The sequence below is a fragment of the Phyllobates terribilis genome, unplaced genomic scaffold (assembly GCF_046119375.1).
Source record: "Phyllobates terribilis strain yellow unplaced genomic scaffold, ASM4611937v1 Scaffold_9__5_contigs__length_417890890, whole genome shotgun sequence".
In the NCBI taxonomy this organism is placed as follows: Eukaryota; Metazoa; Chordata; class Amphibia; order Anura; family Dendrobatidae; genus Phyllobates; species Phyllobates terribilis.
The window spans coordinates 89,117,651-89,133,294 of record NW_027362769.1 but is presented as its reverse complement, the minus strand read 5'-3'; the positions used below and the strand labels follow the sequence as shown (position 1 = coordinate 89,133,294).

At 39.0% G+C, this 15,644-nt stretch overlaps 2 protein-coding genes across 2 annotated transcripts in view; one reads left to right on the top strand and one right to left on the bottom strand.

The window, feature by feature from the left end:
* Window positions 1-4,575, top strand: part of HDAC4 (histone deacetylase 4) — a 194,063-nt gene extending 189,488 nt beyond the window's left edge. The window contains 1 exon segment of the mRNA XM_073646742.1: window positions 344-4,575. Coding sequence (XP_073502843.1) covers window positions 344-383 — 40 coding nt within the window. The 3' untranslated portion in view covers window positions 384-4,575.
* Window positions 4,576-10,430: 5,855 nt separating this feature from the next.
* LOC141160840 (helix-loop-helix protein 13-like) lies at window positions 10,431-14,984 on the bottom strand. Its single transcript, XM_073645634.1, has 2 exons — window positions 14,430-14,984; window positions 10,431-12,548 (listed from the first exon to the last, which is right to left on the bottom strand). The coding sequence occupies exons 1-2, from the start codon at window positions 14,929-14,931 to the stop codon at window positions 12,511-12,513; spliced, it is 540 nt and encodes a 179-aa protein (XP_073501735.1). The 5' UTR covers window positions 14,932-14,984; the 3' UTR covers window positions 10,431-12,510.
* Window positions 14,985-15,644: the final 660 nt, after the last annotated feature.

Sequence of the window (15,644 nt, the reverse complement as noted above, 5' to 3'; positions counted from 1 at the left end):
TTGTTCGTTGGGTGATTTTATATTTTGATGATGTTTTTTTTTTGTTTGTGTTTTTTTTATATCAGTCTTGCAGTTTTCACACCGGTTACTGGGACTCTTATAGACTCATACCTGATGATCCTTCTGGAAATTCACATGTAGATTAGCATTAATATTCTGACTCAAAAGCATCTAATGAGCATGTGCAAGGGGGTCGGTGTGACATCGCCTCTTGTGATTGGTGGATCCTGTGTAATCAGTAGTAGCAGCCTGTAGATGGGCAGATATGTTTTATTTCGTACTAGGCGTTATCCTGCATCTTCTGATGGGAGCTTTTTACTGAGCTTTTCCTTCTCTCCTGTAGGACTGAGGAGGAACCGATGGATGAAGAACCCCCGCTGTAGCAAAGTGACTGGTGATTGTCCGTTGTGTAATTCCGTACATTTGTTGGGGGTTGCCCCCTCCAATTTCTCCGCCTGTGCTCTGTCTGCAGGAAGACGAGCAGCGACATGGATGTAAAGAACTCTGTGTACATCATATCCACAGAACCACAAACGGCAGCGCACAGTACAATGCACAGCCGCACTGTGCCGTTCCTGGATAGAGGAGGCACTGCTCCTCCAGGAGCCAATGGCAGCTCTTGCCAAAAAAATTATTTTCTTCATATTTTTTTTTTTATTTAAAAAAAAAAAAAAAAAAAAATACTATTTCAAAGAAAAACAAGGATACAGTGACCTCTTCAGGGGTCCTCACAAACAGTTTTGGTGCTTTAACATTCTGCAGCAGATTTACAAGGATCCTGTGTGCACCGAAAGAACGGTGACCGTGCTGTGCGGACACTTCTGTAAACCACTCGGTCTGGCCTGTTTTTCAAGCATTCTTTCTTCATAATGGGGTATATGCAGTGGACTAGAGAGATCCTCCGGAGGCTGTTATCACAGCGAGGGACTTTTGACTCTGGAACAGAAGCGGGAGGAAGGATTGTGCCTTGTCCTTGGATGGAACTCCTTTTTTTTCCATTTGAATGGTTTTATTCCTTTATTGTCTGTGAGGATTTGAAGGACATGCCTTAAAAATATACAACATCCGTAACCAACAGAAGATGTGACGTCGCATTACACAAACCCTCGCGTCCCCTCATTGATCCGATGCTGTGGCGTGGTGGTGATGGCTAATGGCAGTTGCCTTTTTCTTTTTTTTTTTTACTTTTTGATTTCTCGAGTTGCATGTCGTATATACATACGATGACCGGACTGTGTCCTCCACCTGTGAAGTGGCCTCTGCAAGCAGAAACTTTAATTGCAACCGTTGCTGATTTTTTTAGGTGCATTTCACCATGTGGACATGGAGGATACGGCCTCTCCCTGCGCAGGTAGCATGCTCGGCCTGCACCAATTCCTATTTTTTTTTTTTTTTTAAATGGCAATTTGTTCCATTTTTTACTTTTTATGTAAAATTCTTTGAGCAAACCCATTGCAGCCGGCAAGCAGTACATTTCCAGTTCTCATTTCATTTTTAGTACTAATTCAAAGCTTTATTCACGTTACATTTTTTTTTTAATGTAAGGAATGTTTCTCGTGGTATTTTTCATTTTTTAATTTTTTTTATCAGGGGATAATTTAGATTCCAATCGACTCCCTCTGATCTTCCCACCGAGACTTCCTATATGTATCTGAAATGTGGGGATGGCGTCAGCGGCAAAATCCATCTTGTAACTGCGCCATAGAAAGGACGACCATAAAGTCTGATGAGACTGCTCCTCAAGGGGAGACGCCTTACCCTCACTTTACCAGATCAGAGAGCTGTTGCTAAGACTTTAATTTCCTTAAGGAGACCAACAATGTACTGTATGTGAGCCTTGCTCCTGGGATTGCATGGAGGGAGCAGGGTGCTCTCAGTCTTGGATATAACCTCAATATAGCACTTATTATCCATGCTGAGAGTTGTGGCTGACTTTCCAGCAGCATGTGACTCGCACCCATTGCCTAACAGATTCCTGGGACGAACCTCCTCACTGTCGAGGGAACAGCATTTTGCTGCAGATCAGCAGCAGTTTTCCGTGTTCCGCCGCAGGCTTCTTCTGGGGTTTGGCTGTTTTGAATGGTTCTCCTGGGACTGTGCTGCAGGCTGCACCTTGACATATGTTGTTTCCTGTCCTGGCAGCACATGATATGTTTTGGAGTGATAGCCAGGGGGCCTCCGAGTGCCCCCCTCTTGTGTCGGGACCCTCACATTGTGCCCTTACTGTGTGTATTTATTATTAATTTCATGGCCGTTCTGTAAACTACACTACAGCCTATGACTGCACAAAACCGCATCGCACTGCACCAAACAGTCCTTTTATTTCCTGGTCACACTGTGTGTGGTACTTGCAGTCCCCTCCTCTGCTTCACATGCACCCACTTTTTTTTTTTTTTTTACTTTGGTACACAAAACTTACATGCAAAGTATTGTCATTTGGAGTCACCCGTACTGATGAAGTTGTGACCTCTCTGTCTTGAATTTCTTGTATCTTGAGGTCCTGACATAATCTGCATGCTTTCAGATGTCTTACGGCATGTACAACTAGGCTGAGTATACACTGGATCTGCTCTGGGAGATGTATACAGCTGCTCGACTGTCCTACATTCACATACGAGACAACACATTTGCAAATTATATTTATCCAACTACCATTTCTGATTTTATTACCCCCATACTCACAGAAAAAAAAATACCTGGTTTTATGCTATAGATATTTTTTGGATTTTTTTTCTTATTTTTTTTTACATTATTCTTGAATTTTTTCTGCATCCTGAATGCATCTTTCAGAGCATGGACAGATGATCGCTTTACAGAAGTGTTCGGCCTGGAATGGGTATCAAACAGTTGGCATGTGAAAAGTGGGACTGTCGGAGGGTGCAGTAGGGGGCTTTTTTCTTAGAACATTACCCTTTTTTTTTTTTAATTTGAATTTCATTCCTTGTTTTTATTTCTTTTGTTCTACTTTTATACCCTGCACACGCTGCATTTCCACTCATTCCATGTTTTATACATGCATCATTTTTGTGTGTGCAAGGGAGGGGCCACACTCCTATTTCTGGGCATTGACCTCCCTATAGATAAAAAAAAAATAAAATAAAAAAAAATATATATATAAAGATAATTATATATAGAAATATATATATATGAATCTATTTTTCTAGATTTTACTATATACTTTGAGGTTGCATGAATCAAGCACAGCTGAGTCCTATGTTGTGCAGTTGGTCGCAATGCTGTGCAAGGCGGGAAGGAAAGGGCAGAGAATATGGGGCCTATTTGGCTAAACCGAATACGATGAAGGGCACTTGTTTTATGATTTCACCTGGATCAGTCTCAGAGTATTGTGTTAGGCTGAGTGTTTTCAGTTCTGTATTTAAAGCAAAAAGGGGTTGCACAGTAATAGGAAAAAAAAAGTTCTGTTTTTGTTTTTTTTAAATAAGAAAAACAGCGCCACTCCTATCAATGGGATTTGTCTGGTATTACAGTTTAGGTGATTTCAAGTTAATGGAGATCGACGATAATACCAAACACAACCCATGGACAGGAGTCGCTGTTTCTTTTTACGATTGATAAAAAACAACTTTTTCTAATCCTAGACAACCCCTTTAAGTAATCATTACCTGTCTGCAATTACATTTAAACATGACATGAATTTTAAGAATTATACAGTACTGTGCAAATATTTTAGGCAGATGTGGAAGAAATGCTGAAAAGTAAGAATGCACTCAAAGATAGTGTTTATAGTTGTTTTATCAATTCACAAAATGTGAATGAACAAAAGAGAAATCTATAGCCGATCAATATTTGGTGTGGCCAAACTGCCTTTAAAGCAGCATCAATTTTTCTAGGTACACTTGTCACTTGCACATAGTTTTTGAAGGGACTCAGCAGGGAGGTTGTTCCAAACATCTTGGAGAACTAACCACAGACCTTCTGTGGATATAGGCTGTGAATTTCCTTCTGTCTCTTCCTGTAATCACACACAGACTTGATCTGAGACCTGGGCTTTGTGGAGGCCGTATCATCACTTCCAGGAATCCCTGTTCTTCTTTACACTAAAGATACTTCTTAATTACATAGTTGTATGTGAGGGGTAGCTGCCTGTATTTCTTAGATTTTAGGACACCATTAATCTTGACCAAATCCCAAACTCCATTTGCTGTAATGCAGCCCCAAACTTGTAAAGACCCTCTACCATGCTTCATGTTACCTGCGGACACTCATTATTGTACTGATCTCCATTCCTTTGGGGATCAAACTGCCTTCTGTTACATCCAAATATTTCACATTTTTACTCATCAATCCAGAGTACCTGCTGCCATTTTTCTACACTCCAGTTCCTACACTGTGTGCAGAATTATTAGGCAAGTTGTATTTTAGAGGATTATTTTTATTATTGATCAACACCTATGTTCTCAATCAACCCAAAAGACTCAAAAATATCCAAGCTTAATATTTTTGGAAGTTGGAGTAGGGTTTTTTTAGATTTGGCTATCTTAGGAGGATATCTGTTTGTGCAGGTAACTATTACTGTGCAGAATTATTAGGCAACTTAATAAAAACCAAATATAATCCCATCTCACTTGTTTATTTTCACCAGGTAAACCAATATCCGTGCACAAAATTTAGAAATAAACATTTCTGACATGCAAAAACAAAAACCAAAAAAATTAGTGATTAATATAACCACCTTTCTTTATGATGACACTCAACAGCCTTCCATCCATAGTTTGTCAGTTGCTTGATCTGTTTTCGATCAACATTGCGTGCAGCAGCCACCACAGCCTCCCAGACACTGTTCCAAGAGGTGTACTGTTTTCCCTCCCTGTAGATCTCACATTTTATGATGGACCACAGGTTCTCTATGGGGTTCAGATCAGGTGAACAAGGGGGCCATGTCATTATTTTTTCTTCTTTTAGACCTTTACTGGCCAGCCACGCTGTGGAGTAGTTGGATGCATGTGATGGAGCATTGTCCTGCATGAAAATCATGTTTTTCTTGAACGATACCGACTTCTTCCTGTACCACTGCTTGAAGAAGTTGTCTTCCAGAAACTGGCAGTAGGTCTGGGAGTTGAGCTTCACTCCATCCTCAACCCGAAAACGTCCCACAAGTTCATCTTTGATGATACCAGCCCATACCAGTACCCCACCTCCACCTTGCAGGCGTCTGAGTCGGAGTGGAGCTCTCTGCCCTTTACTGATCCAGCCTCTAGCCCATCCATCTGACCCATCAAGAGTCGCGCTCATTTCCTCAGTCCATGAAACCTTTGAAAAATCAGTCTTAAAGATATTTCTTGGCCCATTCTTGACATTTTATCTTATGTTTCTTGTTCAAAAGTGGTCGTTTTTCAGCCTTCCTTACCTTGGCCATGTCCCTGAGTATCACACACCTTGTACTTTTTGATACTCCAGTAACACTGCAGCTCTGAAATATGGCAAAACTGGTGGTGAATGGCATCTTGGCAGCTTCACGCTTGATTTTCCTCAATTCATGGGTTGTTATTTTGCGCCTTTTTTGGCCAATTCGCTTCTGGCTATTTGCCATGAAACGCTTGATTGCTCGGTGATCACGCTTCAAAAGTTTGGAAATTTCAAGACTGCTGCATCCCTCTGCAAGACATCTCACAATTTTGGACTTTTCAGAGCCCATCAAATCTCTCTTCTGACCCATTTTGCCAAAGGAAAGGAAGTTGCCTAATAAGCACACCTTATATACGATGTTGATGTCATTAGTCAACACCCCTCCTCATTACAGAGATGCACATCACCAGATTTACTTAATTGGTAGTTGGCTCTCAAGCCTATGCAGCTTGGAGTAGGACAACATGTATAAAAAGTATCATGTGAGCAAAATACTCATTTGCCTAATAATTCTGCACACAGTGTATTTTTTTCATGCATAGTTGAGTCTCTTGGTCTTGATACCATGTTTAAGGTATGTTTTTTGCAATTTTTACCACGAAGACCACTGAAGGTCAGACTTCTCTGAACAGTAGATGGGAGTATCTGGGTCTCACTGATTGCTGCCAGTTCTGAGCTGATGGCACTTATGGACATCTTATAATTTCAAAGGGAACTAAGCATGATGTGTCCTTCCTTGACCGACTACTGCATCTACAACCATTAATCATACCCATTTCTTGGTGCTTCTTCAAAACAGCTTGAACAGCACATCTTGAATCCCCAGTCTACTTTAAAATCTTTGCCTGGGGGAAACCTTGCTGATGCAGTATAACTACCTTGTGTCTTGATGCTGTTTTTGGTGTTGCCATGGTGTATGACCTTTGCTATAAAAGGTGAGGGTTGGGAAGACAGTTTCACATCAGAATTTGGCTGTTCCTCATCCAGCTTTAAGCCTCCTACACGGCTGTGTTTCTGTTTCAGCTAATGACTGTGTGTCAACCTATGTATGAAAATGATGATGATTATCATTATTGGTTCCTCATACACTTGACTACAAGCCTGCAAAATCCCCTGACTTTGTGCAAGTGTGCCTAGAATAATTGATGCTGTTTCGAAGACATGGGGTGATCACACCAAATGTTGATTCAATTTAAATTTCTATTTTGTGCATTCATTTTGCATTTTGTTAATTGATAATTACCTATTAACACTTTTTTTTATTTTTTAAAGCATTTTTACTTTGCCGCATTTTTTTCTGCACCTAGAAGTTTTGCACAATATGTACATTATATAGATATATATGGTAAGGCATCTGGATTTTTTATTTTCTTCATAGAAGGAAAATAGCTTTGGTGCAAGGAGTTGCATTAATTGCAATTTTGCGTCTGTAATGGCATCAGTACATAGAATTTTCTACTCTAAAACACTATAAGGGGCAGGTAGTGAAGGCTGCAGCCCCGTGATGAACACTGTGTACCTTCTCTTTGCAGCCAGAGAGCATGTCTGATACCCAAGCCCCTTGCATCCATTTTGCACGCCTTCTCTGCCATATTGTTTTTTTGTTTTTTTTTTACCATACACTGTTTTCTATTTTATAATGTGATCTGCCGTGTTCTCCAGTAGTAGTGATGGTTTGCCGGCAGAGTTGACACTTTTCCATTGTAGTGACCATGTTGATATGATGCTAGTGGTTTGTACATTGTGCCCTGGGAGATGGCACCGATGTGGCAGAACAGACAGTTACGCCTATGTTCCTCTATTATGTCAATGGTTTAGGTGGTGCCAGTGAATCCGCATCTTTTTTTTTTTTTTTTTTTTTTTGTTCCCTGTTCCCGTAAAACTTTGGTAATTCCCAGCGTCGTCAGGACCTGACATAATAGAAGCGCAAGACGAAGAAGCTGTTGCCTGCCCGTATCCTCTCCCGACATTTCATGGCTGTGAGCTGCCACCTGTGTCTGTCCGTGATTTGTATGTTTACTTCGGAGGTGACCCTCATAGCAGGCGGGAACAATTGCTGCCTTTTACATAGGGGTGCGATCGTGCCCACCCCACGCTGCCAATGCACTGTGTTTAAAGGAAGGAAAATTAAACCCCTCTGGCAAGAGTTAATTTTGCGTGCTGCGTCCCTGACCGGGGCCGGCTTTCTCATACAGACTGGATAAAGGGATGTGTCTGGAGTGTGACTTTCCATATTCTGAGGATGACAAGTGTGTGTATATAATTCTATATACATAATATAAATATCTATAAAATTATAAACTTGGAGCATTTGATGCATCGTTTACCGGATCGTTAATGCAGATCTGTCATGACGGTTTTAGAACTATGAACCCTTTGGGACACTTTGCATTCACCTGCGTTTTCTTTTGTCAGGTTTAGCCCATTGTTACAGAAATTTGGGCATTTTCTTTTCTGCCACTTTTCTGTTCCTCTGTAGGAGCTGAACACTGATTGTTTTTATTTTATATTGTTTGCCATTTTTTTAAATCTACTTTTTCCACTGACTGTATTTTTTTTTTTCTTTCTGTGGCAAGGATGTTGGATTTGAACTTTCTTAGCAGTGCAGTATTTTCTACCACATGATGGCAGCGTGTTACTCTTGTGATGTAAATAAAAGAAATGTTACCTAGTTCTTGTCTCGGATTCGTCTGTTCATTGTGTTTAAGTGTACCAGTCGGTAAAAAAAACTTGCTAATTGCAGGTAAATACAGTTTTAAAAATGTTATTGCCTAATTGAAAGTGCGGCTGTAGGGAGAAAATGAAGCTGTGTTCTCCCTGCAGCCTCTCGCTTTCAGTTATTGGGGCAGCGAACAATCACTGCTTACTACACAATGCGCTGTACCTTACCTCCCAACTTTTACAGAGCAGAAAGACTGACAAATTATGTGGCGCACATTGCGCCCATGGCAAATTTTTGGCCATGTCCCTAATCACAACCCCTAACCATACCCATTTACCATTTCTTTTTACCCTGGTAAAAGATGAGGGGATTTCGGTTGCGCATAAAAAACACTTTTAAAAATGCAGGGGTTTTTATTTGATTTTTATGTGATTTTTGCATTCTTTTTTAACGTGAATTTTTTTTTAGGCTCCTCATAGAGAAAAAAAAAAATGCCAAAACCGCACCGTTCAGCAGCGTCTTTAGATGCACAGCTTTTATAAATTCACATCCACTTTTCTTGGACCATTAAATGCAGCAGATTTTATGTGAAAAAAAAAACCCGTCGCATTTATGCCTTAAGGCTATGTTCACACATTATGGTTTTGCAGCGTATTTTTATGCAAATTAAAACGCTTCTTTCTACTGAACCAGCAAAAGCTATGAGATTTCAGAAATCTCATGCACACTTTTTTTATTTAATTCGAAGACTGCAGCATTTTTTAAATCTGCAGCATCTGAGTTATTTCAGCATTTTTGCAATGTTTTTCACCCTTAAAAAATGTGTGCAAAAATGCTGCAAAAATACACAACCATGAATTTTTGGTGAATAAAACTATGTTTATTAAACATGCACTGTAAACAAATGGCACCCATAATCCGTACCAAAATAAGCAGTAAAAACGCAGGAAGGTATGCTTTCTTTGTAAGCAACTTCTTTAGTGCCAAGAAAGTAAGTTTTACCTGCAGAAAAAAACTCTCCAAAAATGTAATGAGTGAACATAGCCTAACTGTCCAAGCAAAGTGGGTGTGATATTTTGAAAACTTCTACCCATTGTGCTTCTAAAAAGTTGTTGAATTTTGTACTTTTGTTGATTTTTTTTATCTATAGGTTTCTATGAGGAGCCTGAAAAGAAATGTTAAAAAAAGCATGTAAAAAAAAAAAAAACACAGTTGTGTTTTTAAGTTCAGAATCCAAGCTTTTCTGTGCCATTAAAAAAAGCATTAATAACACTGCTTCAAATCTGCACCAAAAATGCATCAAATACGGTGAATGGGAAAAGGAAGAAAAAAGCTAGCAATAATTCAATAATCAGAGTAGATTCTTATTGCATAGTGTAGTGCGGGTACCTGCAGAAAAATTTCAGCATTTACACTGCATGTGAACACATCCTCAAGGCTACATTTTTATTATTTTTTTTAAGTGTTTAATAGTGCAAAAACATCAATTGCACCTTTTTTTTTTTTTTTTGCATCATTTACCCATCACCGAAAAAAATCTGTTCACTGTGTTGTGAACAGGTTGTGGCAATTACAGGGATACTAAATATGTCTTGTTTGTCGATTTGTGATGTTTGGGTTTTTTTCTTTTAAAAAGTACATTAGACTATCATTATTGTAATTGTTTTTCCTTATTTTTTAGTAATTTTATAGGAATAACAAATATTTGACTTTTATTTTTACCATTAGAATACAGGTATATAGAAATACACTGGCAGGTATGGCCAGCACAATGCGCCTGTGAAGAATACCATGCATATTCAAGTACAGAAAATTCTCCAATACTTGACCATACAGTCTGTGACTCATACAGTAATGCTCAAAATAATAGCAGTGTGTTCAAAAACATGAGTTAAAGAAGTTGTCCACTACTTTTACATTGATGCCCTATCCTATGGTGAGCACCCCCGCCGATCAGCTGTTATTGGGGCCGGCAGCGGCCACCGGCCAGAAGTGCTCACCTGCACGGCTCCGCTGTCAAGTGGTAGTGGCCTCCGTGGTGTACTGCACATCCACCTCCCATTGGATAGGACATCAATGTAAATGTAGTGGACAACCCCTTTAAGGACAAAATCTTTATACTAGTTTTTATTTCCATGCATTGGGAACATTGCACACTGTTTTCTAATTCAAAACATCTAGAGAAATGTATATAATTTTTTAACTACTTTAGAGAAAATAACATTCACATCTATGTTGCATAGAGTCTACCAACTTCTGTCAACTGTTATTCCAGCCCAGGATGCTTTGACTACATCCCACAATTTTTTGGCTTTGTTTCGGAAACGGCACCATAGTAAGAGAAACATGCCCATATCATGACGCTTGCACCACCATGCTTCACTGTCTTCAGAGTGTACCGTGGCATGAATGCAGAGTTTGGGGGTCGTCTGACGAACTGTCTGCGGCCCTTGGACCCAAAAACAACAATTTTACTTTCCTCAGTCCACAAAATGCTTCTCTATATCTCTTTAGGCCAGTTGATGTGTTCTTTGGCAAATTGTATCCGCTTCAGTACATGTCGTTTTTTTTTTTTTTTTTCTCCAAACAGAGGGACTTTGCGGGGACTTCTTTCTAAGAGATTAGCTTCACACAGGTGTCTTCTAACTGTCACAGTACTCACAGGTAACTTGAGACTGTCTTTGATTATCCTAGGAGCTGATCATTGCCTGAGCCTTTGCCATTCTGGCTATTCTTTGATCCATTTGAATAGTAGTCTTCAGTTTTCTTCCACGTCTCTCTGGTTTTGCTTGGAGATCATTTTAGCTGAACAGCCTATCATTGTCTGCACTTTAAAAGTTTTACCCTCTCCAATCAACTTTTTAATCAAAGTACGCTGTTCTTCTGAACAATGTCTCCAACAATCCATATTTCTCAGGCTTTCAAGGAGAAATGCATGTACAACATGTGCTGGCTTCACCCTTAAATAAGGGCCATCTGATTCACGCATGTTTCTTCACAGAATGATTGACCTCACTAATTGACCTCCACACTGCTATTATTCTGAACACTACTGTAGCTATTTCTGCTGCCTCCCAATGCAACAGGTTGTGAGTTTGAATCTCAAAACCAGACTTAAAAACAAAAGATAAAAAAAAAAATTATATGTGTGTGTTAATTCAATGAATGTAAGTATATACAGAGCACAGATAGATGCTAGCCCTTTTCCCAAGAAGGAGAAACTGAGCAGTAATACACGTAGTGGAGCCTGCAGGGCAGGAGATGAGACATTAGACACTGAGCGAAACTTGGGATCTCCTGTGACAGCTCCTCCAAATCAGGACTGTCCAATTTTGGGACGGTTGGGAGCTATGGATATACTGAGCGTTTGCTGTTCACTGGCCCGATGACTGGGAAGCGAGCAGCTGCAGGAAGAACATACGGTACCTTTGTGTTTTGTCATACAGTTAAATAACATTGCCCCACTTTTTCTGCAGGGCACCATCATGCTACGAACTTAAGAGAATACCGTATATTACAAATTGAGCACAGCTAAAGGAACAAAAAGCTATGATCCCCGGCTCATCAAAACAGATTTAGACAAAATTCTTGTGTAAAACTGAAATATCAATTTGTTGCACAACTCATAGTTGCACAAAAATGTTGCAACCCGGCAGTCTTTATAAGACTTACCAACTGAATAGGGCTCACCACGTCTGTGATCTGTGTCTATAGGTAAGAATTCCCTGCAATTAAATTGGCTGATAAGCAGAAAAAAGGGTTCCTGCTGTATGCCTTCAACTCGGAATAGGAAAAATTGTACAGTTTCCTAAAATCACTCTCCTTTATTGAAAATTCTATTTGGTTTTTTCTTGCTTTTAAAACAAACGCTGCGCTCATCTCCAAATTTATAGAAACCTTTGGTTGTCAACCATGTAGTGTTAGAACTTCCGCTAAGTTTAAACAGTGAGTTAAGAAGTTTTATTAATTGTAATGCGCACCACATAGTTTTCTGCATTGAATGTAGAAAAAGTGGCAGATTTCTCTGATAAGATATATTACAAAGTTTCTCATTTTCATGTGTACTATTGAGTTATCAAATGAAAATTAAAACTATTGTTACTCTTTAAATATCTCTCCTATATCGGTATATGCTGCACTACGATTAAGGGCGGTCCTCTTCCCATCTGTATGATCATAGACACAATGTTTATATACTTAATAAACAACCAGTGAAAATCTCTAAATTGTAACGTTTCGAATATCAAAATGTGACCTTCCAATTGTCCATTTCAAGCACACGGCACCTTTAATGTTAATGTCGCGTGTCTCCTATCGATCTGTGTACACTGAATAAATTACTACTTGTTGCTATGAAGCATTCCCATGATGTGCTGTGTGATAGTGAAGTGCTTCATTCTCATAGTCCCTGGGAATGGCAAGTGCTATAAATCCCAGGCCTTTCGATGGTGAGAACTCCGCACCTGGTAAATACTGCGGCTTCAGTCCCATTTAATCCAAGACAGCCGAGCAGTGAGATCTGAAAAGAAGGAATACATGGCATGAGTCTGGTTCTACATCAGGTGCTGGAAAACATTCAGCCCTTCATCTATAAACAGGCGCCATAGCGAAGAAAGTCCCTGAGAAGTCCTTATGTTACTTTCTACTTGTTAGCTTTAATGCATTTCCATGTAAATTAGGGCAAACAATAGCACATATCTAATGTAAGGCTCCAAAATGTTACATTTCAGCAATCAAACTGAACATTAGCAAATCTGCAGGAGTGATGTACTCTAGTCTCTAACCCTTTCCCGACCTGGCAAAGTTTCATTTTTGTGCTCCCTCCCCCTTTCCAAGAGCCATGAATATTTATTATTTTCTGTTGTCGTCCCCCACATGTGTTCAAGAGCTTGTTTTTTCGTGGGACGAATTGAAGTTTTGAATGATGCCATTTATTTTACCATATAATGTACTGAAAAATGGCGAATTCGAAGTATGATGAAATGAAAAAAAAAACCTCAATTCCCAATGGGATTTCTTCTTATGGGCTTCATTGTGGTGCAAAAATGACCTGGCAACATATATATATATATATATATATATATATATATATATATATATAATATATATATACATCATGTATATATTTTAATGGGTAAAAAAGGATTAGTTATTGTGACTTGAATTTTATTCCGTTCATCACATTACATCTGTGATTTGTGAATCACATGACTTGTGAAAGAGGCAAGAAATGCAGGTTCTAAAACATTCATTTGAAAAAAAACAAAACAAAAAGGTAATAATGCTTCTAAAAACACATTAGTTTTTGTGACAACGCAAAACAAATGGAAGATAAACATTTATATCTTTTAGAATTTGTGTAGTAAATTGGAGACTAATTCATAGATTTCCCTACATGTTATTGGCTGTACAGAAAGTGAAGTGAATCTTTAAAATAGTTTAACACAAGTACCTACCTAAAAGGGATCTCGCTACAAGATTCATGATCTGGTGCAGACATAAGGGTGATAGTGCATCGGCGTATTATAAGAAAGCAGAACAACTGGTTAAATGGTACAGAGAGTTTTGAACATTCATCTCACTTTGTTCACTTTAACGATCTCTAACGTTTAAAAAAAAAAATCTAGATAATAAAGCTACACATCTCTCCAAAATTTGAGATTTGTTATCTGCATGTGATTCAGAACATTCTTTTTGTATGACACCCATACTAATAAAATCAGTAATAAATTATAGTCTCTCCATTGATCACTTGATCAACAGGACAGTTAGCGAAACTGTAGCAAAAAAAAAGGATGTTACCTATAACAACCAAACTTCAGCTTTTATTTTTAATTTTTAGAAGCAATTAATGTTTTAATGGAAGCTGCAATATTGGTTGATTGCTACGGAAAACTCCACTTTTCATTCTCACCTGTCCACAAATGTTTGGGTGCAAAACAAATGGGTCCTTATGGGATGATGGCCCAGTGCTCTCACAGCAATTGCTCTTGTAAATGGTACAATGTTGTAAAGTAAATCTAATCTTTTCTTGACAACCTGGAGAGATCAGGGATTTTGGGTGTTATATCTTGAATACCCATGGGTATAATGTGCTGTCTGAATGATGGTTCCATTGGAGTTTGTGTATATATTCTCTCTTTTTGCTGATTTTTGTGATCAAAAATTGAGCAGAAACACCCAAGTTTTTTGAGGAGTTTTTAATTTTTGAATAGGAATTAGAGAGTTTCTGCGCTGAATACGCTTTCTCTGTAAGTTCCACTCTTGTTTTGGGTTACTAATACTAATGGAAAATGACATGTCATAACTAAGCATTTCAGAAATGATTTCACTGTAAAAATTATCCTGATGAATGAAAAGGTAGCATTACACTATTAATTTCTACTCTTAAATAACTTACCACTTGTGTTCCAGATCATGGAATTAGACCCTTGAATACCATGTCTTACAAATTCATCAACGTATGATTTAGGGTCAATCCCTGAGGCCAGTATGTCGCTTAATAAAGCAATGTAGGCAATAGCCAGCCGTAAGGTGTCAATTTTTGATAGGCGCTTCTCATAAGGGAATGTTGGCACCTTACCACGCAGTTCTTCAAAGGCAGAATTAATACTCAGCATTCTCCTCCTTTCTCTAATGTTTGCAGCGTTCCTGTGCACCTTTAGTGATGGACCCAGGTAGCTTTGTTCTTCACAGGATCCTGTCCCTTCAACATAAAGATCGGACATGGGGATCTGCAAGTCAGGTGTGAATTGAGGGGTGGAAAGCCATGGAGATAAATGTGCCGTGGAGACCTCAAAGTCCAAGTTGCAGTTGTCTGTTTCGGAGAGGTAATTACTGTTTAACTGATTCCACGACTGTTCTTCACTCGACGATTCTTGGTACCACCCAAAGTCCTCCATTGTATCGAGGGTGATGTGTTCACAAGCAGGATACAATATTAAATGGGGAAGACCAGTCTGGCAGAATTTCCTAGCAGTTGCCTTTAAAGACTTCTCAGCCACTCACCAACTCTTAGTGTTATTGTTGTTCTTCCTAAGCTAATTAGAAGATGAAACTTCTTTTCAGGGGCTGTCAATGAATCTTATTGCTTTTCTATAGCCTTTCTCTTTGAAAGTAATGATTGGGGTGTTTGAGATATGGGAAGGGCGTGTAAAAGATAACTTGAAGTGCTCTGTAGAGCAGAGGGGATTGGATTTTTAGAGAAGCTTGTCAGGAACACATGAGCCTCTTATGTTTCTCAGTAATTGGGATCGTAACCTCTACACATGGGAATTGGTCTGAGTTCTGCAAACATCTTCACTTGAATTAACTTCAATGATGTTTAAGTAAAAACCACATGGAGAATGTTAGTATTAAAAAGTAGCATTAGCATGAAGTGTCTCTTCACGGTGTCTCGTGCTGCAGAGAAGGTGTCATCCAGCAAAGATACAAAGTCTTCTCTTCAAGATTAGAACGGATTTTATAGGGAATGCAAAAAAAATGTCGCACTTCGCAAAAGGAGGTAAGTTACACGTAACTAAACTATGAATGACAATAATGGCCCGTTTGTAGGAACACTTGTTATTAATTCTGCCCATCTGATCAGGGAAGCAATCACCCACCAAAGAAAGCA